This window comes from Miniopterus natalensis, chromosome 6 (genome assembly GCF_054644295.1).
Source record: "Miniopterus natalensis isolate mMinNat1 chromosome 6, mMinNat1.hap1, whole genome shotgun sequence".
Lineage (NCBI taxonomy): Eukaryota > Metazoa > Chordata > Mammalia > Chiroptera > Miniopteridae > Miniopterus > Miniopterus natalensis.
This window is the reverse complement of record NC_142086.1, coordinates 37,888,553-37,916,273: the sequence shown is the minus strand read 5'-3', so window position 1 is coordinate 37,916,273 and position 27,721 is coordinate 37,888,553. Positions and strand designations below refer to the sequence as shown.

Below are 27,721 nucleotides of genomic sequence, written 5' to 3'. Positions count from 1 at the left end.
GTCAGTACCATGTCCTGGAAGTCAGCTTCCCTCTGGATTATTTATGTCTCCAGTTATTCCATTTACTTCTTTCATTCAACAATATATATTTAAATATTATTCAGTGCCAGTAACTATTTTAGGCACTGGAGGAATAGGTTATGAACAAGGCAGGCAAAGCCTTTGCTTTCATGGAATATACATTCTAGTGTGGGAATAGAGAAAATTCAAAAGAAATTATCAGATAGTGACAAGTCACTCGAGTTTGGACCTGAATGACAAGAAGGAGCCATCTGAGCAGTGACAGGGGATGAGCACCCCAGGCTGAGGGAAAGATGGCATCAAGGGCTAAAGTACAGACAAGCTCAAGGAACTGAAGGATGAGCAGTGTGGCTGGAGCTTCCCAATGGGGATGAGCTAGCAGTGAGCGCTGAAGACATGTCACACGGGGCCTTATAGACCTGGGGAAAGAATTTAGGTCTTATTCTGAGCATGATGAGACATCATTGAAAGGTTTTAAACAGAGGTGTAATAGGACAATTTTTAAAATGTATGGAAAATGGATCCTATGGGAGAAAAAGAGGGAAAAGGGAGACCAGTGGGAGGGAATCGCAGTGGTCTGGGTAGCAGTAATGGTGCTTGGTCTTGGGTGGTTGGTAGTACTGGAGACAGAGAAAGGAGATTGATTCAGAAAGTGGCAAGGTGGGTCTTTCCCATCCTGCTTTCCATTTCACCAGTAGGAATACACAGTATACTTTAGCCTGTTAAGGTTTCTGAGAAGCCCTGCGCTTTAAAAAAAAAAAAAAGTTTACTTATCCCATTTCCCAAGCTTCCTACACCACGAAACTCTTTTTATCTAGAAATACTGATTACTATCCTGAGAAACTGGTGACGCCGTGAGGCAGCGCTGGTGTGTGGATATAGCGTGGCTTTGAAGGTTTTACCCTTGTCTGTCTGCTCATCAACCATCGATGATACTCCACAAGAACTGGTGTTCTGAGGAGCACCCTTTGAGAAATTCTGCTTTCAAGTAGCCTTCGGTGCGCCTCTTCGATCCAACATGAGCTCCTACAGTTGAACACTCCAAGGGAAGTTCCCATTTGTTCTTTTGGAACACTTCCTACTACAGCAGTCCCCCCTTACTCATGGTTTCACTTTCCGCGGTTCCAGTTACCTGGGGTCAACTGCAGTCCGAAAGTATTAAGTGGAAAATTCCAAAAATAAATCTTAAATTTTAAGTTGCACATCATTTTGAGCAGCATGATGCAATCTCTCGCCTCCTGCTTTGTCAGCGTCAGCCCTTTGTCCAGCTTCCCCGTATTCGCTGCACATCCTGCTACCCTCCCATGAGCCACTTAGTAGCTGTCTCGGTTGTCAGATAGGCTGTCATAGCATCACAGTGCTTGTATTCAAGTAACCTTTATTTTACTTTATAATGGCCCCAAAGTGCAAGAGTATGTGATGCTGACAATTCAGATATGCAAAAGAAGCCGTAAATGCTTCCTTTAAGTGAAAAGGTAAGTGTAGAACACTAAGATATTTTGAGAGAGAACCACATTCACATAACTTACCACAGTATCTTGTTATAACTTTTCTGTCTTATCATTAGTTATTGTTAATCTTTTACTATGCCTAATTTTTTTTTTTTTTTTAATATCTTTATTGATTTCAGAGAAAGGAAGGGAGAAGGAGAGAGAGAGATAGAAACATCAATGATGAGAGAATCGTTGATCGGCTGCAGCCCACAACCCGGGCATGTGCCCTGACCGGGAATCGAACCCTGATCACCTGGATCCTAGGTCGACGCTCAACTGCCGTTGAGCCACGCCCGGCCAGGCACTATGCCTGATTTTAAAATTAAACTTTATTATAAGTATGTATGTATAGGAAAAAACAGTACACATAGGATTTGGTACTATCCACTGTTTCAGGCATCCACAGGGGGTCTTGGAATGTTTTTCCCATTATAAGGGGGTGGGAGACTACTGTAAACCCTTATTTGCCAATGAATGGTGTTTAGTAGATCTGAATTATTCTGTACATAAGTTATTGTACACATAAATATCTGAATTATCATACACAGGTTACTTAATAAATATCTTCTCCCTTTCCCTGCCTTCCCCTGAAAACCGATAATGTTTGTTGCTAGTATACTTTTTTACACTTAGTTTCTACTACCCTGATTCATTTTTTTCCTGTTTTAAATATACATTCCTGTCTATATTAAGTACCTTTTAGCATCATTTAGTATATAGAAACACTCCATTCCCTCAGAGTTTTGCGATAATAATGATAATACTGACACAGACATTTTTCTTCTTTGAAACTCGCATACCTACCCATAAGAACTGTTTGATAATGGTGATAATAATGATGAAGATAGCCCGGCCAGCATGGCTCAGTGGTTGAGCGCTGACCTATGAACCAGGAGGTCACCATTTGATTCCCAGTAAGGGCACATGCCTGGGTTGCGGGCTCAATCTCCAGTAGGGGGATGTACAGGAGGCAGCTGATCAATGGCCCTCATCATTGATGTTTCTCTCTTTCTCTCCTCTTTCTCTCCCTGAAATCAATAAAAACATATTTTTAAAAAATAATGATGAAGATAATGCTAATGTAGACATTTTCTCACCTATATGTTTAAGAAGATTTTCTGGATATCACTAAGAATGAAATCCAGATGGAGTTGGCTCCCAGGATATCACACTCAGGTTTTTTCCCTGTCTCAATGACCACTCCTTCCTAGTTTGCTTCCTGGCCTTGCCTTGTCTTCAGCCTCTAAATACTGGAGTTCCTCAGGCTTAGTCCTTGAACCAGTCTCTATCCACTTTCCTCTTTTTGCCACCTCTTCCACTCTACAGCTTTAAGTACCATCTGGGTGCTAACAACATCCACACTTACTTCTTCAGCTTGGACCCCTCCCCTGGAATACAAAGTGGTATAGCCAGTGCCTATCTGACATCCCTATTTGGATGTCTCATAAGCATCTCAAAACTGAACTAAAATCTAAACCTGAACTCCTGATCTTCCCCCCAAACCTGCTGTTCCCTTGGCCTTCCCTGGTTCAGCGAGTGATATCTCCATCCTTGCAATTACTTAGGCCAAAACTCTGTAGATTTCTTTCTCTTGCATCCCATATCCAGTCCAACAGCAAATCATGTCAACTTTATCTCAAAACATTATTGTTTAGCCCGGCCAGCATGGCTCAGCAGTTGAGCATCGACCTGTGATCCAGGAGATCATAGTTCAATTTCCGGTCAGGGCACATGCCCAGGTTATGGGCTCTGTCCCCAGTGGGGGGCATGCAAGAGGCATTCAATCAATGACTCATCACTGATGTTACGCCTTTCCTCTCTCTGAAATCACTAAAGATACATATATTTTTTAAAACCATTATTTTTTAAAATATGACCATTTTTAATACCTCCACTCCAGGTCCAGGCCACCATCACCCCTCTCCTAGGTCATTGCATCTGTGTCCCAGTTGGTGTGCCCTGCTTCCTTGTGTGTCCCCCTATAGTCTTTTAACATAGTAGTCAGAGTGATCTCTTTGCTCACAACCCTCCTGTGGCTTCCCATTGCATTCAGAGTAAAAGCCAAAGTACCTAGAATAGTGTCAAGACTCTAAAGAAGGGGTTTGCAACCTCAGCACTATGGACATTTTGGGCCAGATAATTTTTGTTGTGGGTGCTGTCATGTGCACTGTAGGATGTTTAGCAGCATCCCTCGACTCTACCTGCTAAATGCCAATGTCATCTCCCCCAATAGTGACAACCAAAAATGGCTTCAGACATTGCCAGATGTCCACTGGAGCACAATTTCATCCTGATCTTGAACCACTGCCTAAACCTGATCCCCACATTTACCTCTACCACCCCATCTCCTGCTGTTTCCCCCAACCCCCTTCACTTCTCTCCAGCCACACTGTCTCCTTACTATTTCTGCAACACACCAGATACTCGCCTGCCTTAGGGCTTTTGCACTTGATTTCCCTCTGCATGGAATAATATTCTCTTACACAGCCACAAGGCTCACTCCCTCACTTCCTTCTCTTCTTTGCTCAAATATCTTCTCAGTGAGGTCTCCTTTGACTATCCAATTTAAAACTATCAACACCTCTCTTCATTTTTCGTACACCATTTCTCTTTCCCTGCTCTGTTTTTCTGACTTACTTGTTTATGATCTCTCTTCCCCATTTAGAATGGCAGTTTCATGGTGGTAGGTTTTATTTTTCCTGTTTTGCACATGATCGGTGCTCATTTAATATTTATTGAATGAATGAAAACAGTGAATGAAGAAAGGTCTCTAAAGTAATTGGGTGTTTTTGTTTTATTGATAGCTCAGGAGCTGGTCAGTGACTGGTTAGACACCAAACTCAAGCAAGAACTAGCAAGTGATGGGGAAGCTGAAGACACCGTGTCAAGTATCCCTCCTGCGTTAGAAGCCAGTGGTCATTTGAAGTATGAAAAGTTTGATGGTAAGAACTGATCTGATTGGTCTAAGCTTTAACATCCAATGAATGTGTGTAAAAAGTCTTTCCAGTTGTTTTGAATAATAAATATGTTTTTGACTTTCCTGTGTTTTGCTTAGTTTTATAATTGGCTTTAATTTTTCTTGATTCAGTTTAAATTATTTATGTATATCCTCAGTAAATTCATGATGTTTTCTAAATTAAAATATTCTATTACTTATAATTCTTATGATTATAGTAGTAAATAATGCTGTTTAGGAGTGCCTCTTCCTATATATTGTTGGATGTCTGTTTACTTTGGAGACTACATTTAAACACTTGTATATCATTTTATATTTACAAAATGCTTCATATACCTTTATAAGGAAAATGATTACTTGTACACAGAGCTAGTGTCAGACAAGTTAAATAGCTAACTTGTGATGATTCAGAGATTTTTCCCCCTGAGCATAATGGTGGGCATAGTGACAGTGGCGGCAGCTCCTCATGCGTTACTCAGACACCCTTGGTGAACTCACTTGGCAGCATTCCCCTTCTTAGGACTCTCCAAAATCCCCAGCGCAGGAATCACAAAGTTGTGAGCTCTTAAAGTTAGAGGAATCCTTCAAGATTACCTGCTCTGATCTATTCTCTTTACCCCCTCAGATGGAGATCCTTCTCCAGTATACCTAACACGGGGTGTATAATCTCTGCCTGAACACCTCCCAGGATAGAGAGCCTGCACTCTGGAGAAGCCCATTCCGCTGTTGTGAGGCTGTAATCTTCATAGCATGCTCTCTTAGTTAGGAGAATTAGAATTTTGTCCTCAGTAACTTTTACCCTTTAGTGCCACAGAAAATAATATTGTGTTTCCTCTTTCACTGATGTTTCTCTCTCTCCCTTTCTCTCTTTCTCCCTTCCTCTCTCTCTCTCAAATCAATAGACATATCCTCGGGTGAAGATTAAAAAAAAAAAGACAGAGATTCAGAGATTGGCAGAGTGAATTAAAAATACGACCTAACTATATACTGTCTTTAAGAGACACAGTTTAGTTTCAAAGATATGAATAGGTTGCCCTGGCCAGCGTTGCTCAGTGGTTAGAGTGTCGGCCTGCACACCAGAGAGTCTCGGGTTCTATTCCCAGTCAAGGGCACATACCTGGGTTGCAGGTTTGATCCCTGACCTCAGTCAGGGAGCATGCGGGACAGAACTAACCTATGTGTCTTTCTCGAATCGATGTTTCTCTCTCTCTCTTCTCTCTCCCCCTTCTCCCTCCCTTCTACTCTCTCTAAAAAAATCAATGGAAAAAAAGTCCTCACTCCTTGGGTGAGGATTAAAAATATATATGTTAATAGATTGAAAGTAAAAAGATATACTATGTAAACAGTAACCAAAAGAAAGCAAGAACAACTTAATAATGTCAGAAAAAAAGAGACTAAGATAAAAAATACCATCGAGACAAAGGCATTTTATAATAATCAAAGAGTCAATCCATCGAGAAAACATAAGTACAAACATATGTATACTTAACAAAAGAACCCAAAAATATGTGAAGCAAAAGCTTAAAAAATTGAAGGGAGAAAGAGGTAATTCACCAATAACAACTGGAGACTTCAATACCCCATTTTTAATAATGTATGGGACTACATGGTGTACTAAACAGAACGTTAACAAGGAAGATGTTCAATATTGTGAGTCATTAGGAAAATGCAAGTTAAAACTACCATGAATTACCACTTACACACCTGTTAAAATGGTTTAAATTAAAAGATTGACCATACTAAGTATTGCTAAGGATGTGAAGGAACTGGAACATTTCTACACTGCTAGTGAGAATGTAAAATCATACGGCCACTTTGGAAAATGGTTTGGCAGTTTTGTAAAAAGTTTCTATTCCCAAGAGAAGAGAAAGTGTATGTTCATACAAAGACTTGTGCACAAATGTTCATAACACTTTATTTGTAATAGCCCAAATCTGGAAATAGCCCAAATATTTATCTACACATGAGTGAATGAATGAATGAACTGTGGTATACCCATACAGTGGAATACTACTTGACAGTAAAAAAGAGATAAACTATTGATGCACCAACATGGATGAATCTCAAAATAATTATGCTGAATAAAAGAAGCCTGACCCAAAAAAAGAGTACATAACATATGATTTAGTTGATACAACATTCTAGAAAATGTAACCTAATCTATAGTGACAGAAAGCAGGTCTGTGGTTGCTTGGGATAGGTCAGAGAACATGGGGAAGAGTGGAAGGAAGAGATTACAAATGAAAATGAGGACCTTTTGGGGAGCTGACAGGTTCATTATCTTGACTGTAGTGATGGTTTATGTATGTGTCAAAACTTATTGAAAAGTTTAAATACTTATTTGTTAATTATGACCACAATTAAGTCATTTTTAAAAAGCAATAGAGTCCTCAAGGATGTTTAGATTAAAGTAATGTCTTTTAAATTTGACAGTGAGGAAATCACTTGAGTAAGGGCAAGTCTTCATGAGTAGAGTTTTTCTCCCTCTTAGTTGTAGTTAATTGCTGAGGACTATACTCACTCAGTTGGCGTTATCAGTTACTATTTATTGAATACTCACAGTATTGTGTTTTTCGAAAATATCTTTTTATTGATTTTAGAGGGAGAGGAAGGGAGAGGGGGAGAGAGAGAGAGAGAGAGAGAAACATTGATGAGAAAGCAAAACATCAATCAACTGCATCCTGCACCCCCTCTACTGTAAATCAAGCCCTCAACCCAGGCAGGTGCCCTGACCAGGAATCAAACTGGCTACGTTCTGGTGCATGGGATGACGCTTAACCAACTGAGCCACATTGGCCAGGGCCACAGTATTGTATTATTATTGTACCAGGATTATTTAAATAAATATGAAAATTGTATTAAAATTTTTAAATTAAAAAATACTTTTTTGTCATTGTTCTGTTTTTCCCAGATTTATGTGGCTATTTGGAGGAAGAAGAGGAAAGTACCACTGTTCAAAAATTTATAGACCATCTGCTCCATAAAGATGTGGTGGATTCTGGGATGTTGGAAGATCTTGAAATGAATGGAAAGAAGCAGCAGAAGGATCCTCGCCTTACCATGGAGATAAGACATAAGCAGGTGGGAGGGAAAAACAAAATTAAAATGGATAACAGGAAGCAATCTTTGTATAATATATTTAATAAGCTTAAATAAAGACTGAAGCTTTATTATGAAAAAGGGTGCCATCTGTGGTTTGGTTAGAAAGAATAAAAATAAAATATAAGAACTTCAGAAGAAAAATAATGCTTATAAACTGAGGATAGGAAACTATTTAAGAAAACCTCAAAAAAGGAATAAATGAATTTGACCAACAGAGTGTTGGACTAAACTTTATTAGTTTGGATGTAGTACTTCCTATTATAAATACGTAGATTGGGTTTTGGTTGAATTTGGTTTTTCAATTGAGACATCAATATATTAATATCATGAATATTCTGTTGAATGTTATAGTGATAATTCTTTTCTAGACAACTGAAAAATTCACTCATTTTGTGATTACAATTTGAAAGGGAGGACAGATCTGAATTAAATCTAGTTCAGCTGTTTTGAATTAGAAAGGCATATGGAAACTTTTTTTTCTCCCAAGTGAATAGTAGGTTACAGGAAAAAAATGCATCTCAACACTTTGTAGAGGAGCTTCAGGAAATCAGAACGCCCAGGCCTTTGTGCCACAAGTCCAAAACTATGACTGAACTAGAACTAATGTCTATACATGTGTGCTATCTTTTTATAACTGATTTCTTTTTTTTCTTTTTTTTTTTAACATATCTTTATGGATTTCAGAGAGAGGAAAAGGGGGAGAGAGATAGAAACATCAATGATTGAGGGAGTCATAGCCCGCAACCCGGGCATGTGCCCTGACTGGGAATTGAACCCCAATCTCCTGGATCCTAGGTCAATGCTCAACCACTGAGCCACGCCTGGCCAGGCAATAACATTTCTGATAACATGTGCCTATCAGTACTGGGATGTTAGAAAAACTGGGTAGAAGTATGTCCTGGTTTAGATTTATGATAAAAAGGAGGAAAGAAGTTCAATAAGAGACAGCCATTATCTAGAAGTCATAACTGGGGTAAGCTAGGGGCAGAGTTAAGTGAAGAAGGAAGGAAAGGACCACTCCTTAATTCATAGCTAGTCAAGCCTCTAAAGAATTAATAAATTTTAAGAAAGTATTGTGCTTATTCAGAAATACCTGTGAAGTTCATGGTTTTGATTTCCAAATATGATCCAGAATCATCAATATGTTTAAATCATGATAGAAATGAATAAAGGGTTGTGGTGTTCCTAAACAATACAGATGATCCTTGACTTATGATGGGGTTACATCTCAATAAACCCATCTTAAGTTGAAAATATCATGAGTCAATGCATTTAATACATCTGAGTTATCACCTAGCCTACCTTAAACATGCTCAGGACACTTACAGTAGCCTACAGGTGAGCAAAATCATCTCACTGCCACTTTCTAGCATCACAATAAAGTGTCATACTACATATCAGTAGCCCAGAAAAAGGTCAAAATTCAGAATTTGAAGTGTGGTTTCTACTGAACACGTATTGTTTTTGCACCATTCTAAAGTTGAAAAATTGCAAATAGAACCATTATAAGTTGGGGACCATCTGTAAGTCACTGTTCTATCCTTCACAATGTAGCCTCCCCAAAATATTCGTTTTAAAATTATAATTAGTATGCAGACATGGCCTAAATAAATAGCAGTAATGTATATTTTGGGAAATCTTATGGGTGGGAAATCATTACTAAATAAGAATCCAGAACTTGGCAGCTGACCCATTAGATTTTGGTGCAGATTATTCCCTATTTGTTTGAGAGTCGTCTTACCCAACTTCATTTAAAATTTCATATTGGCCCTTACCCAGTAAACAAATGAATTCCCTCCATTTTTCTGATAAACGATGGGGTTCTGGAGCAGAATGGGTATATTCTGAACTTCAAAATGTATTCTATGGTTTTGCAAATCCCTTACTACTTGAAAGACTGCATTTGTCCTCGTATTTTCCTTTAAGGTAAAAGAAAATCGTTTAAGACGGGAGAAAGAACTGGAGCGCCAGAGAATTGAAAAGACCCTGAAAAAGTCAGCCTTCTTAGAGGCTCAGTGTCTGGTGCAAGAAGAGAAGAGAAGGAAGGCTCTAGAGGCCAAGAAAGAGGAGGAGGAGATTCAGAGGGAGATGGTGAAGCTGCGGAGGGAGATAATTGAGCGCAGGCGCACTGTGGAAGAGGCGTGGAAAATGTAAGCCAGCTGTGATGAGCAGTATAGAGGGTTTTTTTGTTTAAGCAGTCATTTTGGAAGTACTCTATAAAGTTTTTTTTAAATGCACAAACATTAAAATTACAAAACACAACAGAGAAATGACCCACTATTCCAACATCTTAACAAGTTAACTATTTTCACTTTTCCATGAATATTCCTGGTGTTGGTCCCATTACATATTTAATTGCAACTATAAAGTACATTTAATGTGTTACTCTTTTTTGTTCCACTTTTTTATGCATTCATTGGTTGATTGTTGTATGTGCCCTGACTGGGGGTTGAACCCACAACCTTGGCATATCGGGACAACACTCTAACCAACTGAGCTTCCCAGCCAGGGCCTTAATTTGTTATTCTGGTTGTTGTAATTATCACATTAACTAGAGTCCATTGAGTTCTTATACCATAATTTATGTAATGATCTCCTCTCCTTAGACTGATAAGCATTACAGCTATTTCAGGTTTTTTCACCAATAGTACACTGAGCATCCTTAAGTATAGAACTTTTTTATTCTTTTGAATTACATTCTTAGGAGTGTAATTACTGAGTTAAATGGTACAGGCCTTTTTATGACTCTTGAAACATTGCCAAATTGTTTTCCAAATGGGTTGGACTTATTTATACTATTACTGGCAGTGGGCCAGTTACACGCTTTTCTCACATTGAAGAGTAGCATCATTTTCAATATATTTTGCACTTTGTGTAGGTTTTATATTGGTTAGTTTGCATCTCTTAGGTTACCTGAACATTTTTAAGGTTTAACATGTTTCCCTGTGCATGTTCTCTAATTATGCCAAGTCCGTTGTGAATTGCATCAGTGTTTCATCTTCTGATGGTCATATGGAGAGTCACCATTGCCCTGCTGCCACTGATAAAGAAAAAGAATATCTGACATAAGAGGAAAATCAAAACAGTTCTCATAGGATGTAGTGCTGTTATGTATCCTCATGAAAAAAATGAGTTTCATAAGTGAAATAACTGATGTATTTATTCAGAGAAACAGCATTGATGCATGCACTGCAAAAGCCTTGGAACACCGTGCCTGAAGTGACTGAACACTCAAACTGAGAGGCCAGCAAGACCTATTAGATAATCCCTTCCACCCGCATCAGCCCACACAGCCTTCCCCCTGTGTTCTTGATTGCTCTCATTCTACCCAATTTGAAACAGCTCGGCAGTGGACTTGTGCTTTGCTTTCAAGTGCCAGCCTCAGCCTCCTCCAGAAGCCATTCCTTTTAGAGAGCAATCACCAGTGTTTCAGGGAGTTCTTGCTGAGGTCAACCTTGCTTTTCAGTTTGCTCTTAAGCCCTGAAAAATCTAGGCTGACCTAAAATAAATTGTGAAGCGAGTAACATTTGATGGTAGCAGGAAGCTCTGCTTCAGTGGGCACTCAGCAGATGCTCACTGACCAGTCACTTCTTTTAAAAGTTAAAATCCTATCCCTGGTTCCAGTGAGACAGATACTGTGATATACTTATAGGTGGATGAACTGATTTAAACATTCCAGAAACCAATTTGGCAATAAACAAGAGCCATAAAAATGTTACTATCATGACCTGAGAATTTCCAGTTCTAGGAAAACTGCCTTAAGAAAATGATCAGATATCCAGACAAAGATTTATGCACAAAGATAATTAAAGTAATATTATTTATGATAACAGACATTAATATAGTGGAGAAATTATTAAACAGTGGTTCCACAGTAAAACAGCACTGACATGTTATCAAGTGGTTTTTTTCTAGGTGGAAGTATAGATGGCTTTTATGCCTCTCCAGTTTTTCACAATGAGCAGATAATACTTACACAACAGATACTTATTTTAAAAATCAGATCCATGGCATTAGAACTGTATTTCTTTAAATGCCCACTGTGACTTGCCTATAACCATCTGATATAATGTCGTAGTGACACTGTTAAGTTTGGAAAAATTCAGTAAAATTGTATTGTTGGTAGGGCTTTTAAACTTATTTGTAAGCTATACTAAATCTGCTTCATTGCACAGTTTCAAAGCATCTTCTCCTAGGAGATGTATTAATTACTAAAGGAAAAATAGCAACTTTGTACTGGAGGAGCCACTGTAACCAATAAGATAGTAATAAGATATAACATTGTGTGCCCCCTTGTATGAGACAAGAGCCATAAAAATGAAAGAATTAATGAGAAAATGTCTGCAGACTATTCAGACATCCTGGTCTCAGTCTGAGTTTCCACAAACGTAAAGTGAAGCTGAGAAAGACTAGCTAACTTGCCTGAGTTTTCACAGCTGGTTTGTGGCCAAAGCCCATGAATCCTGATTTGACTCGGTGTTATGTTTACTACATCATTACTAGAATATATACACTATACACATACCTGTGTAGTTTAATATACTCCAATAAGAAAGCAGTGGCTATGGGCTTGCGTGAATGTAAGAGGGGCGATCTGGGCAAGAAAGAATAGATAAGTGGGGGAGAAAGGGGATGACCAGAAAGATGAACAACGAAGTTCCTAACAGACTCTTGTTACTTGCCTGAGGGCCTTTTCCTTATTGTATTAAGTTCTATATTTTCTCTTTTTAGCTCTTCAGAATTAATATAAATTCCATTTTTCCTTACTCAGTAACACCTGATTCTTTCATTATCTTTCTCCCTAGAAACCTTGTAAAAGCCTTATTGTAAAAATCTCATTCCTTTCTTACCCGAGGGTCCTTTTTTGTGCCTCCCTTATAAGAAGAGAGAGAATGTCTATGTTAGAGAATGCCTAGTAGTTGTTAAGTCTCAAATTTTGATCAAAGTATCACTCAATATTAAACTCAATAAAAATGCTAAAATGTCTATAGAGCTTTCTACTTTTCAGAGTACTTATAACGACTTTATTTTATCTATGTTTTATTTTTAAAAGGAATAAACTAAGACAAAAGAAAAAAATCACTCTATTATGTGGCTTTAAAGCCAGATCTAAAAAATCTTTGTCTTCTGATGGAAAATTCAGTATTCATTGCACTATGGTCTGTTGTGATTACTCAACATTAAGTCTATTCATGTATGTATTTTTAAATTGTTATAAATAGAGAGAAGAGAAAGCAAGAAGAAAGTTCTCCAAAACATCCAGAGAAAGGCATGTTTCACAGTGTTCATATTCTCCGGGAGGAAGAAAAAGTGGAGAAAGAAAGAAAAAAGAAACTGAAAGAGTTATTAATCCAAACGTACAAGGAAAATCACCAGGTGGGGACTGTAATGTTTCTTTATTCAGCATTCTGTAGCATAAATGATGAAGGGCTTCATGAGAGATGGGACAAAGTAACACTAAGCCCAACTGAGCAACTTTTTTTAAAAGCTAGACATACTTGATGGTGGCGTTTTGGACTGATGGTCAAGAAGTCATAATTATTCAGATATAAAACAGCAAGAGTTTGGTCAGAGTTTTGGCTTTAGGAACAAAGAGGGAAGTGTAGGATGAAATGTTAAGAATTGAGATTAACATTTTGAGAAAGATTAGCAAAGACTCTTAGATGCTGCGTCCTTCATGAGACTGACGGAGTTAGTGTGTCTTCCTGCAGTAAGAGTCTAGATTTCTGAGAGAAAGTAAGAAGAGAATGAACTCAGGAGCCACCTTAAGAAGGCATAAGGAAAAAGGGCCATGCTATATTACCCAGCCAGTGAGAGATGAATAAAACATGTGTTCCCAAGAAGATTAACTTTTAAATGTTATTGAAGTCCACTGTACAGGAAGAAATCATGTATGTTTTAGATAGAAGTGCTGGGTATGAATTTTAGACACAGAAGAGTTTTACAAATGTAGTACCCTACTAAAACAAATTACCCAATTTAAACAGACCAGCCAGTGTATATAAAAATGAGAGATTATGAATTAATTATCTCTATTTTGTCACAGATTCTGCTTGATTTGAACCTATACTTTATTGTTTTTAAGTTTTTATTTTGAAATTATTTTAGACATACAGAATAGTTTCAAAAATAGTACACAGAGTTCCTGAATACTATTTCCCCAGCTTCCCCCAGTATTAATATCTTACATAAATATAGTATAATTATCAAAACCAGGACATTAACATTCGTACAATACCATTAAATACCATTAACCAAACTATAGCTTTTATTAGACTGTCACCAGTTTTTCCACTAAGGTCCTTTTTCTGTTCCAGGACTCAATCCATAATTTTGTGTTGCATTTAGCTATTATGTCTCCTTAGTCTCTTCCCAGTTCCTGTCTTTCCTTGTCTTTCATGATCTTGACAGTTTTGAAGAGTACTAGTCAGGCATTTAGCAAAATATTTCTCAATTTGAGTTTTCTGATGTTTTCTTCTGCTTAGATTGAGATTATGCATTTTTGGTAAGAATACTACAAGAAGCGACATTGTACTCTTTTCAGTACATCTTATCGGGGGTAGATAACGTTAATATGTCTTATTACTGTTGATGTTAACCTTGATCACTTAAGATTGTGTCTGATGGGTTTCCCCACTGTAAAGTTACTATTTTCCCTTTGTAACTCATAAATGTCTTAGAGGAAATATTGTGAAACTATGCAACTAGCATGCTTATCCTTAAACTTTCACCTATTAATTTTAACATTCATTGGTGGATCTTGCCTGTAACAATTATATAATGTGGTATTTGTCTAAAGATAATTTTGTATTTCCCTCATTTCTTCTCCATTTGTTAATTGAAATTCTCCTAGAAGGAAAAACTGTCCCTTCTCCCCAGGTATTTATGTATTCATTTATTCAATTATTTATTTGCATCACTTTAGGCTCATGGATATTTATTTTATTCTGTGGGTTACACTCTAATATTTTTGTTGTTTACTTTGTTACTCAGATTGTTCTAACTTTGGCATTAGAAAATATTTCAGGTGGACTCTCTTGCTCTTTCAAAATGCTTCCGTACTTTTTTGGGCACTTCCTTTCTTTCTGTTGCCACAAGATGTTTCAGGCTCATCTTGTATTTTCCCTCCCCTAACCCTGGAATCAACCACTTCTACATGGAATCCTGGGTTGTTGTTTTTTGGAGAATAGTATTTAGAAGCTAAGATCTTGGGACTAGGTGTGTTCATTGCTTCTGGACTGGCATTGTTTCTGGGCCCTCTCAGCAGACAGAGTTGGAAAATATATATGTATGTATACTAACCCACACATGCACACACATTACATTTACTTCTGTGTCTGCCTGTCACTATGCATATTAAAATCTGTGAGTTCACACTAATACCTCTGATTCCAGTGCAGCAACACAGGGGTCATGCTATCCCTCCCCCTTCCTTATTTGTAACTTATTTCTGTATCTATATATTAAAATGGTAATCAGTTCATAATGATAACTTCAACCCTAACCCAGCACCACAAGTTTCAGTAGCCTTTCCTTCTTGCTTGTCTAGAACTTCTTTCTCTGACAGTGAGAAACCTGAAGCTTATTATCCAAAATATATTTACGTACTTGTTTAATCTTAATATATTATAAAGCAGTTTCAGAATTCCTAATGCCGTGGTCCAGCCGCAGCGGGAGTCTGGGGTGCTGAAGGTGGGCAAGGCGTCGGCGCTGGGAGATAGCAGACTACACGACTCGGAGGTGGTGTGACACTGTTCCACTTTATTGAGAATCAACATAATCTTTTATACTTACATTTTTGGCTACGATTACATTTTTTCGGTTAGCAAGCAAGAAATATTATTCACAGGTTAAACAATACAAGTTTCGATTTCATCAGAATGGAACAATTTTGACTTTTATTTTTTAGAATAGAGGAGAAAGGAAAAATCAGTGACCTATAGAGTGATAGATGTGGCTTTGTTTGCAGCAGTAATATATTAGTTTGTGAGGCAGAAATTTTATATAATATTTGTCTGTGGTTACTACTTCTTATGGTTATATTTTAACTATGGACCTATTCATAAGCTATTATATTCTTCTTGCCATTTTCTTCTAAGAAAAGAGTGCCTTTTGCCATAGCTATTGATTAACTGCTTAAGAATGCTTTGCTTTTGTTTCTTTGGGAGCGAGCACCGGCGTGGCCGCTGCCTTGCCAAGCGTTTCATGAAGGGCAGGTTCATACTGAACATGCCTTCCATTTACATTAACTATTCTGATACTGTTCTCATTGTAAGCACCTGTATAAAGCTGAGGAGGGTCTGGTAGCCTTTTCATACTGTTAGCCCCTTTTAGGGGGATGCCATAATCTGCCATTTATTCTATGTGCTACCCAGGGTGGTCCTTGTACAGCAGGCGAGGGGCGATGGCCTTTTTCCTGTCCTCAGCTAATCCTGCAGTCATAGGCGGGGCACTTGAGGCTAGGCGGCTGCGTGAGCTCAGCTTTCTCTAGTTCCTCCATAAATTCCTTATTGGGGGCACCAGGGGGAATTTTCCTAGCTTCTTCTAATAACAATTTGTTAAAGCATCCGGCACATATGATAGTGACTGGACTTGGGGAAATCAGGATTTCTTCAGAAGTGAGAACATTGTTTACCATTCCCAGGTTAGTTATTGATTTTACAACCCAAAATCCCCCTCCAAGGAGGAGAAGGGATATTCCCATTAAGCCAATTACTCCCACCCACATGCCACGTCCTCTCCCCAGAAGACGCCTTCCTTGAAGCTTCCTCTCCACGTCTGGATTTTGTCAGACGACATAGTTGGGAGAGGACGCAGCATCCTAACCCTTACAGTTATGGAAACAGATTTACTGACAATTAGAGTAAATATTATATTAGAGTATAATATTTATATAGTTATTTTTGTTTTTAGGCTTATTAGCCAAGATATTGTTTTCCAAAGTTACTTAGGTTAGTTCTTGTCTCCTTCCCCTTCGTTGTGATTATTGTTAGGGAACCTCTAATTTAGATTTCCCCAGTGTGTATGGGCGGACATGAGACATGGGAAAAATCTCCCTGCTACACTTGTCAGGCTTTTACATCGACTTGGCTGGACACAGGATGGTCCTGTGGTAAATGCCACCCGATAGCAGGCCCTCTGGGCTCATTCTCTTAGTCTCAATCCACATTCCTACCCTGGTTCTAAAGGAGCCTGAAGCTGCCCTTGGGTAATGAAACTTGGATACTCAGCAGCCTAAATATGGCCACAAGCTAAAAGGGCGGAAGATGCCTAGCGGCCTTGCAGCAAGGGGCTAAGTAACGGGAAGCTCCTGTCAGCACCCTCAGAATGGGTCACTGGCACAGACCCAGAAGCTGGCTCTACAGAGTGTTCGCAGGAAGACTTTAAAGAATCTGTTTCTAAGAGTTGCTTTAGTTCGCGTTCCTTTAATTCCTGTACTTTTTGTGCTTTGACTCTGGATTGTATTTGCTCCCCAAACAACCTCTTCACATCACATTTGGAGCACATTATTTAATAGAAGACTTTCTGAGAGAAACAGAGCAGGCTCTCATTAAAACACAAGTTCAGGTGCCGCACTATTCACACATCTTTCCTACATACCTCATTTCTAGGTCTCTCTGTTTTATCAAAAAATCTATTTTTTATAGAAATTTTCTACTTCTAGCCTAGCCTGTTTTTTCTTTGATGTTGCAGTGAAATCTCTTGGGGAGACTCGGCAATCCACATGGTATTGCTAATTAGCAGAACCAACAAGGGATTAACTGCGAGGTTCTTACACCATTTGGAAACAGCCTTAGATTTGCGCCACACTCTGAAATACACTCACGTTTTCTTCATTAGCTAAGAAGGCCTATGCTTTTTCCTGCCTGTGAAAGTTGGCAAGAACACTAACCCAAATCTTTATTCTATGAGGCAACTAAACTTGCTTATTTGGTTGGGTTTTTCCGTTAGAGAGTAAGTAATGACGACCCAAAGGAGTCATTGTTAATGTTACATTTGTGGCATTGTACCTTCCAAAAGGCCACCCCAAACTAAACCAAGAGAACATGAATATATATGGAAAAAAAGCCTGGATTTTCTTATCGACAAGGTGGTGGAAACTGTAGTTAAGTACCTCATTTATATAGCATTACTCCTTCCCAAAGATCTTAGTTTTATTAGGACTGCCCACACACTACTGAAGCAAAACCATTTCTAAACTGAAACATAGCAACCATCCTCTCAGCAGCATTGTCTGTTTGGGAAAAGAAATGAAGGAAAAGCCTCTTTGCAAATAAAACTGTGGGAAAGAGAAATGTCAGGCACACATGAAGAATATTGGGATTCCTGTAACTCTGTCCTCTAAGTTTATTGCCGAGGACCACCCGTGGTGTCCATGTTAGGGTTTGACGCATTATCAATGTTACTTCATATTGCCCAGCCTCTGGGCAATTTCCAGGTAAAATTTCAGGATTGGTAAGGAGGTTGTTTGTTTTGTTTTTATACTCTTCTTTACCCCCATCCTACAAGTAACCCAGGTTTCTTATTTTTACAGAAGGGACAGTGAGGGCTAATTTACCAAAACATTGTGCTGGTGTTTTGCTTTTCAAACATAAAGCCTTTTTTGATTGCATGCGTTCATGCATGTATATAAGATTTTTTTCATTTGAAAAAACTAAATCCTGCTTTTAAAAAATTTAAAGAGAACCTTTGGCATAAATAAAGTCCATCCTCTAAACTTGTACAGAGTAGAATATCTTTTCCCCTGAACACTAGACATTTCAGGTGAATATATTTACATGGATCTTGAGAACAGTATGGGTGAAGAACAAATGATATCACAATATTGTCTTACTGTCTGACTACCCTAGAGGTGGATCAAGCATTTGTCTAATATATTCTGAGGGAAGCTGTACTTTTGGTATTGTGTGGCTGGGGGTAGAGGAGAGTGGGCAGGGAGTGGGGATTCACAGAAAGGGGGGAGAAGGTCTAGAAGGGGAAGAAAGGAAAGGTGATGGGGAGCAGTAGGTCTGCCTTCCCCCTTAAAAATACAAGGTCATGAAAACTGGTCCAGGCTATGCTGGAAAGGAGCCCTATGTTGATGAATAGTCAGGCTCTGGCTGTGTTATGGTCATTCTTCTTTAAAGGATCCCAGAGAGATTTACTGGTTAAGAATTTACTTAACTGTATGGCAAGACTAAGCAATTCCTCTCTGAAATTCTTCTTCTAGAATGAAGCAGAATTAGCTCATTACGGCAGTCTTATTGATTGAAACTTCTAAACAAAATTAAGAAGAATTTATAAAATGTCCTTATGTTAGCAATACATATTGATGCTTTTATGGGTGAAATGATATAATGTCTGATGTCTGGGATTTATTTTTAAATACTCCAGGAAAAAAAAAAAAAGGTAGGTGGAGGAGAGGTGAATCAAGGTTAGCAAAACGTTGATAATTCTTTTTTTTTTAATTTATTAAATTATTGGGATGACATTGGTTAATAGGATGATAATTCTTGAAGCTGAGTGAGGGGTTAATTCCTTCTGTTCTACTTTTGGATGTGTTTGTTAAATTTTTGTAATTAGCATGTTTTTAAGTTTAAAAAAGAAAGGAGATAAATTTAAATGTAGAAGTAAAATGAACATCACATCTTCCAGGATATAACAAAAGTAGTCTATAGCCAATAGACATAGGTAGCATTTCACACAGCAATGATTGTCAAAGTTTAGGCCTCTAGTCTTTTCCATGGAACTCAACAGCATGTCAAGTCTTGGCACTGTGTGCTGGGAATGTAATGTCTTTTCCCTAATGTGATTAGTTATCAGAGCATACGTATATGGTTGGGGGTAGAGGGCACAATGTTTTCTTTTGAAAATTATAAAAATCAGGAGTAGGATGGTTAACAAGGTACCACTTTTCAGTGCTGCTCCTTCCCTGGAGCATTTATTTTGCCAGTATAAAGGTTCTCCTCTCCCCCACTCCAGACACTTCACATGGTCTGGGGGTCTTTCACCCAGCTACAGTAGTCTCCAAAAGGAAAAGAAGTTGAGGATTGCTTCCTTATGCAGTGATAGGGTGTCTCTTCCTTTTGGCCTGGGAGCAACAAGGAGTCAGTCAGGGCCCTGGGGAGAGGGTAGCTTGGTTCCTAACATTGGAGCCCGGGCCACCTCCCCTAGACCACTGGTTGCTCCGCACTTAGCTCCAGTTGGCAGAAATAGATTGTAAACTTGTTGACATTTTTGTCCTCTTTACAGTTCATTGTTTATTTTTCCGTGGCAGAGAATTTTGATGCAATTATCACTGAGCTTTCTGACAAAAGGGAACTAGCTAAGGAATTTTGATGAGTTACCCACTTCATTAATCAGAACAAGCATCTCTAGTGACAGGGTTAAAATTACAATGAAGATTAGGTAGCAAATTGCTGTTCCGCCTAACGTCAGTCATCCCGGTGACAGCGGTATGATTACACTTCAGGAGAGAGCTTTCTTGCCAACAGAACGAGGGCAACTCCAGTGCAGGTAATAAATTTGGCAGGGCGAACTGTCATTTCTTCTCTTGAGCAGAATCCTTAATGACTAAATAAATGATGTCTTGTTGGAGATTTTGAGAAGAGAAAAGCATTTCACTTAAGAAGTTTCCAAATTTCATTTTGTAGTGTTTTATTTTCAAAATTATTATAGATATGTACTTAGAAACAGTCCTTCCCACAGGGGTTTTCAGTATTTTATTGACCTATATCAAGCCTTAATTATCACCCCAACTGTAAAGAGATGTGGAAGTTAGTAAAAGAATACATGACTATACAGAGGTGGGCAAAAGTAGTTTTACAGTTTTAAGTATGTAAAGCATGGAGTTTATTCTTATATTATTATTTATTTATTTATTGTATTATTATTATTAATCTACTTTTGCCCACCCCCTGTATTTGACATTCTATCAGAAATAAAAGCATGGTGCAGAAATAACTGAACTAGGTAAGAAATGGAGAGAGGTCAGACTAGTTGTCTGGCTAATTAAAACATTAAGTTCTAGCTTAAACAGAACGTATTCCTCTTCCAACCCAGTCGTGTTTTAAATACTAGTATTGTTTCAGATTGCTAAGAGATAAAGCACTACTATGGTTCCAGCAAGTAGAACTGAAAAGGAGAAACAGGCCTAGGAGCAGCAGGAACTCAGCTGGGCAATAGAAAGGACATAGATCATGACTGTGGACGTGTGCCCTTCTCGCCCCTTCTAAATCCATCAGAGTGCTTGCGTCTCCCAGAGAAGATGGAGACTATTTTCCTCTCCCAAATATGTTCCTCTAAGCACAGTTATGGGATTCCTATTTGCCTGAATAATGCTTGCTGTGAATCAATAACTAAGCAGCTATTCTTAATTCATACTTTTATTTTTTTATTAAAATTTTAATGGGATTGCTTTTTTGAGTAGGCAGGAAAAAACCAATAGCAAGCTGATTTTAAGAAAGCTACCATTTGTGACAACATGGATGGATCTTGAGAATATCATGCTAAGCGAAATAAGTCAGACAGAAAAAGTTAGGAACCATATGATTTCACTCATATGTGGAATATAAAACCGAAAGCAAACAAAAACTCACACAGACAACAGTGTTGGTTACCAGCAGGAAGGGGGTGGGAGGTAGTAAAGGGTAAAGGGGGTCAAATATATGGTGACAGAAGATTTGACTTTGGGTGGTGGGCACACAATGCAGTTGTACACTTTGAAACCTATATAATCTTATTAACCAATGTCACCCAAATGAAATTAATTTTAGAAAAAGAGAGGCAACATTAGCCCTAGGGGGAAAAAAGAAAGCAATTGCCAAATGGGTCTGTCACTTTGCAGGTGTTAACTTCTATGTAGTGAAAGTGAATGATAGATCTTTAAAACTGATCATTTTGCTCTCAAAGTTTAAACTTAAGTATTTATAAGTAAATTGATGGTAGAATTTATAAACTCAAATTTTGCCCTTAAATTCAGATATGTTCTAGCAGTGCTTTTCTAGACATAGTAAATTATATATCAATTATTTCTCTTTCATTAGTAAAAAAAAAGCAAAGAATTTGCCTTCCTTTTGAGGAGAGATTTTTTGCCTAAGAGATTAGGGTCGTCAGGATGCCAGAATGTTTCAGTTTTAGCCTTGGGTGTACCACTAACTTTTTACTTTGTGACTTTAGTCATTGGCCCTTTGCTACATGAAGTTTAGCTTGGAAAGGTAAGTTATAATGATATCTGCAGTCTCCGTTTTGTAATGATGGTCTACAAATTAGTAAAATAGTACATGTAAGGTGCTTTGAACTTTACAGAGAAAAGGAATGTAGAAACCCAAGAAGGACACTATTAATAGTGTTATTGTCAAAGTGGATTATGTTTGTGCTATTTTTTCTTAGAAATATTCCAGGAGTTAAAAATCAGGTCATTCAAGAGAAATCTCTTAAATGAATCTGGTAAATAGAGAATATTTTCTTTTGACTATGGCACACAAGTGAACACTTTTTTTCATGCTGTATTTTGTGGGATAAACAGATGACAATGCAAAAAGCATACCCCCTCCACCTGGCAGCTGTGTCTCTTCCTTGTATGACTGCAGGATATCCTATATTCAGCAAACCTCCCTTCTCTCATTCCTCTCTTCCTCTCTTGTTCCACTATCTCTCCCTCCTTGAATGGAATCTGAGGTAAAGGTCCAGAAAATGTGCCTCGTTTGATATAATAGAAAGGGAACAAGGGCTTTTTAAAGTTTTCTGTGGTTTCTCCTGATGGGAAATGAAGATTTTGTAGTCTGTCTAAATGGGAATATGACTGGTTTCCTACATAGAAAATATTTCTGGCCAAGTGGCCTGTTTCTAAAAATTCTAGCATATACTCCCTTATGTTATTGGTCTTTTAATTTATATATTCTCTCTCCCTATAACACCTCAAAATCTACATCTTAAACAACTTTGCTCAGAGTTCCAAAATTCAAACACAGTGCTTACTAAATGTTTAAATAGTGAAAGATAAGTATTTTTATAAAGAAAGAAGCAGTAAATCAGGCTGACTCTGGGAAAGCTACCAAGTTCTCGATGCTGGTCATCAGGCATCCCTCATCCCTCCCACAAAGGTTGCTTTCCAGTTTAGTGCTCCACACACTTAATAATGCTCCCATATTTGCCATTCGCATTTATGGGCCCCAGGCCCTTCCTTCCAAAGGCTCACAGCCTAGTGGAAATCAGTGAACAGGTGATTATAGTGCAGTATGTTAAGTGTCTTGACTGAAGAAAGCATAGGTTGCTCTGGAACACAGTGGAAAGGCACTGACATTTGGGAAGAGTGGTGAGTAGTAGGAGGGCTCCCTAAGAGAGGTGACTCCTGAAGTAGTCAGGCAGAGAGAGGACAGAAAAGGACAGCGACATTAGGATCACCATAGATAGAAAAGTGAAACAGGATGGTTGATGTAAGGCCAAGAGATGAAAGTAATTTGTTGTACTAGGAACGTACAGTTTGCTGTGAAGATAGAAGATATAGACAAGGACTAGATCTCAGAGGTCTTCTTAGACTAGGGCCATGAGTACCACTCTAGGACATCCTTAGGGTCAGTAGACCTTGTCTGATTTATTGTCACATGTATATAGTGCAAGATTGCAAGCAGCCTGAGTAGTCTCTCTAGGCCTGCTCAACCAAGGCTCCAACGTAGTCAGTGGTAGCCCAGCTGAAGCGACTGTTTTTAGTTGTCTTGTTCCCAGGGACCAGAGAACCCATCCCATCCTTATGGGATCTCCCATCTTCATTTGTGCAGCGGAGTTAGTAATAGGAATGAGTTAAGTGGTTAGTATTTTAAACTCCAAGACAGCCTGGTAGGTGAGATCCTGTTGGAAGCAGGTCTTTTAAGCCTCTCAAACAAGCCCTTTGACTTAGATCTTTGATGTGACTGTAACTCCAGCTCTGCATAGAACTGGTGCCTTACAATGAGGATTAAGTGTTTTAGTTTAAGTCATGAGGCTGAGTGCCTTAGTTGCATGACTTGAATATTTCTTGTCATTATTAGCATAAAGCAATTGCACCTGGCCTCTTTCCCTTCCATTAAGACAACAGTTCCTAGTTTTGTGAGAAAAAGTGTGCGGGGGAAATCTGAGGAGAGGGCTCTATTACCTATTAGAAACACTAGTGCTGATCAGTGATGTTCCAAATGTTTCCATTGTAGTGTCAGAAACGCTATTTCTCTGCCTGGCACAAGCTGATTCTTGACCACAGGATTAAGCTGGGGAAAGCTGGGTCCCTGTCCGACTGGAAGTTTCAACTGAAGGTCCTGAGGGCCTGGAGAGACTACACGAGATCTCAGAGGCTGGAGCGGGAGACACAAGCCATGGAGAATGAGCTCAGGGAAGAAAACAGGTACCATCATTTATACCATGAAAATCCTTCTAGTGTACTTATCTAGGACAGCTTTCCTCCCGAAGAATCCAGAAATGAACTCTCAAAACACTGTTCACTGGAACCATCTCATCTGCTTATAAAATGTGCTAATCACTGTTTTCCTATGTTGCATCCCAAACTAGAAAAATTTAATGGTAAATTATAAGCAAAAAAATTATTTGATTAAAATATTCAAATAATGTCCATGCTTTTCTTTTTAAAGGAAGCGAGTATAGTACATGCTTTTTCCCTTGTCCTCATTGCACTTGGACCATCTCACAATTCAAAACACAGAGCTTGGTTTATATGCCAATAACTCACATTGGTAGAAATCACTCTCTGCACATAGAATATTAATTAGGGACACAGGGAACATCCATCTGGGAGGGCAGACCTGCCAAGAGTGATTCCTCCCATTCCCCATCTTTTGTTCCTCATCTTATGTAGAGGCTTTGACACCTTTATATCAACTCTTACTCTTATGAATGACAGAATTTGTCTTCAAATAAAACTTTCTTTGCTCCATTATCTTAAAATTAAATACATTCTGTTTTTTTCATTTCCAATTTAACTTTGCATTCTTGAACCACAACCATAGATGCAGAAGGGACAATTTGTTTAATTTGGGAGAGGGCAGTTCATGTTTTTATGTTTGCTCACTTCTCTACCAGCAACTCTGGTATTCATTCAGGGTGAAAAACTAAACAAGTGATATATGAAAGCATAGTTATGTAGAAGAGAATGGCACTCCCTGGAGTTGTACAACCGCTTGACAGCATTAGGCCCTGGGGAAGGTACAGTAGGAGACTGACTAGGCCCTGGGGAGGATATGGTAGGAGACTGATGCATGGCTCCTTGTCCTCAAAGAACTCCCAATTTTGTGGGGAATACAAGATCCAGAAATAGTAGGGATACTGAGTAACATTATAAACTGCATAATGCATCCCCTTCTGATGAGACCTTAGCAGAGGGAAGTGTCGTTGTGACTGAGGGGGTTCCTACAGAGTTTTATTAAGAAGATGGGTCTTGCCCGGCCGGGTGTGGCTCAGCGGTTGAGCATCGACCTAGAATCCAAGAGATCAGGGTTCGATTCCCGGTCAGGGCACATGCCCGGGTTGTGGGCTCGGCAGCTGATCAATGACTCTCTCATCATTGATGTTTCTATCTCTCTCTCTCCCTTTCCTTTCCTCTCTCTGAAATCAATAAAGATATGTTTAAAAAAAAAAGAAAAAAAAAGAAGATGGGTCTTGAGCTGGGCTCTGCACAATAACTAGGATGTTTCTCAGTGGAAGTGGGGTGACAAGGTGATGGCATGGAGTGTAGCCATTCCAGATTGGCTAGAGATCATCAAGCGTGTAGTTGTAATATTCATCAACTTGCAAAAGGCCTTGAATGCCAGGACAAGCAGTTTAGATATTCTTTTATAAATAAAGGCAGATTCCTGAAGGTTTTTAAGCAGGAGGGTGACCTCATCGTTTTTACTTTCTAGAGTATGCTGGGGAAAATCTTCAGTCAAAAAAAAAGGTCAACATAACATAGAGAACTCTTCCATAATTCATTTCTAAGCTCTCAGGACCTAGTGAAAGATATAAGGGATTGGGATGATAGTCTAATTGAAAAAGGAATGGCTGAAAAAGGATTTGTTGGATAAAGAAGGGAAGCTGGAGGTGTTATAAAAGGGAAGCAACATGAGTGAGGGCATAAAGGAAGTAGAAACTGAGATGTTAAAGTTAAAAGTGGCCTGTGAAATTTACATGCCAGAAGAAACTTATAGAAGAAAAATCTAAAGAACGTGAGATTCCATTCCAATTAAACTGTTTAAATATAAAAACACTAAATGGGAATTTCATAATAGCATAACGGGCCAATTTTTATTAAGATCTCAGAACTTTCTGTCTCATATCTGTGAATTATTTTCAGGTGTCTATTTTTAAATGTTCAGAATGGGTACTACTTTTTTTTACACTGCAAGAGATGGAAAGTATTTAACTTATAATAATGTTTTACTACAAAATTTTAGAGCAAAAATATCTTAGAGCAGAAAGACACCTCAAGGATTGTCTAATCCAGTCCCTCATTTTACAGATTATAAAAGACCCAGAGAGGGTAAACAACTATCTCTAGGTCATAAAGTTAAGCTAGTCCAGGACTAGATCCTGGTCTTTTTTGTACTGAGTCAGATACTTTATCCTATACCACACAACTCCTATGTTAAGTAGCTTCCAGGTGATGGTTCCCTAAGACCAATCATGTTTTTCAATTATATTGTAATTTACTTTAGATGGTTGCAGATGAAAAATAAGAGCAGTAATTAACAAATGACAAGCCATGCTAGAAACATATGAGAAGAAAGGGTCTATTAGACATATACTGTACTTTGTGCTGCTTTCCTACAAATCCCTGACTCCGCATCTTGTTCTTTGTTCTAGAAATTGGTTAAGGATATTAAGTTGGATGGTTTTGTTTAAAGAAGGTTGGGATGTTAAAGGTGGAGAAAAAAGCTCAAAGGTAGCTGCTGCAAACAGTAACCAAGAAATGTCAGTGGGATTGAAGGTGTGAGGTAGTCCCCATTTCCAGCATTCTTTTTGGGCAGTCATTTATGGAGCCCCTCTATTAATCATGTTACATTGCCCTTCCCTCCATGCTCACCTGGGTACCCAAGTGAGAGGCCAGAAACTGAGTGGCATCTGAAGCTTGTAAAGCTCCTGGTATGTCTGTCAGAGATGCAGGAGGACAGGACTTGCATTATTTGACTCACTTTAAAGCCCTAAAACAGAACTGTTATCTCCCACCTTTTCTCTGGGGGCTACCTGGTGGATTATTGAATACATGAGCTTTTTTCATTCCTATTCCTACTGAAGCTGCTCATTCCAAATGCAGCTGTTTGCATCGTTGCTGTTTTTATGCTCTGCATCAGATCTTGGCATGCAATCAGATCACTAGTATGTGGTTATTTATTTGTCATTTGTCATTTTTCGTTATTTTTTTGATCATCATTTATCCCCCCCCATGCCCTCCTCCACCTTCACCCACCCCCCTTAACCCTCTCAGTCACCACACTGCTGTCCATGTTCATGAGCTCATTCTTTTTTCTCATTTTCTTTTCAAAATTTCAAGACACTCTTTAGATATCTAGAATTGTCCTAAGATAGTGTTATTACCTTAAAGGAAAATTTGTTCTATATGTTCAGGTTCTTTTATTACGTAGATCTTTATTTTTAAAAATTCCTATAGGATAGGTAGTATAGGGCTTTTTTAGGGTGACATCATTTTGAGAAGGAATCTGAAGCTTAAAACTTTCAGTCACTTGCCCAGTGTCCCATATATATAGTGTTCTGACTTCTAGGTTCTATAATACGCACCAACCACTAAGTGTCATTTGAGGTGTTGGTTCTAAGCATCATGGTTCATATTTAAATTCCTATTTAAACCTTTATTTTTATATCCTTAGGTCTTTAGAGATGGCCTTTCTCTGCATGCAGTTATATAATTGTGATGATTGGTTTATATATTCTTGCCAGAAATTCCTTGATTTCAGCTCGGAAACATACTGGGACAGGATGTTTTCCATGCAGGAATTCTCTCCTTCATTCTGTGATTATTTGGGGACTGTGTCTAAAACCATTTCTTTAGCCTAGCATTCCCAAGTAAATCTCATCTGGTTGAGCTTTTTGAGAAATTTAAGTGATTTTTCACTTTCAGAAATATTTATACTTTTAGTGCCATCTTTTTAAAAGAATAGAAATTAGCCTATCTGGAATATTGTTGCTCTGT

General features: G+C 38.4%; 1 protein-coding gene across 1 annotated transcript in view; it reads left to right on the top strand.

Annotated features, from left to right (window-relative positions):
* CCDC191 (coiled-coil domain containing 191) overlaps positions 1 to 27,721 on the top strand; it is a 62,086-nt gene that overhangs the window by 4,905 nt on the left and 29,460 nt on the right. Inside the window, exons 4-8 of the mRNA XM_016200235.2 lie at positions 4,319 to 4,456; positions 7,382 to 7,551; positions 9,499 to 9,722; positions 12,795 to 12,948; positions 23,736 to 23,926. Coding sequence (XP_016055721.2) covers positions 4,319 to 4,456; positions 7,382 to 7,551; positions 9,499 to 9,722; positions 12,795 to 12,948; positions 23,736 to 23,926 — 877 coding nt within the window. The remainder of the gene's footprint in view (positions 1 to 4,318; positions 4,457 to 7,381; positions 7,552 to 9,498; positions 9,723 to 12,794; positions 12,949 to 23,735; positions 23,927 to 27,721) is intronic.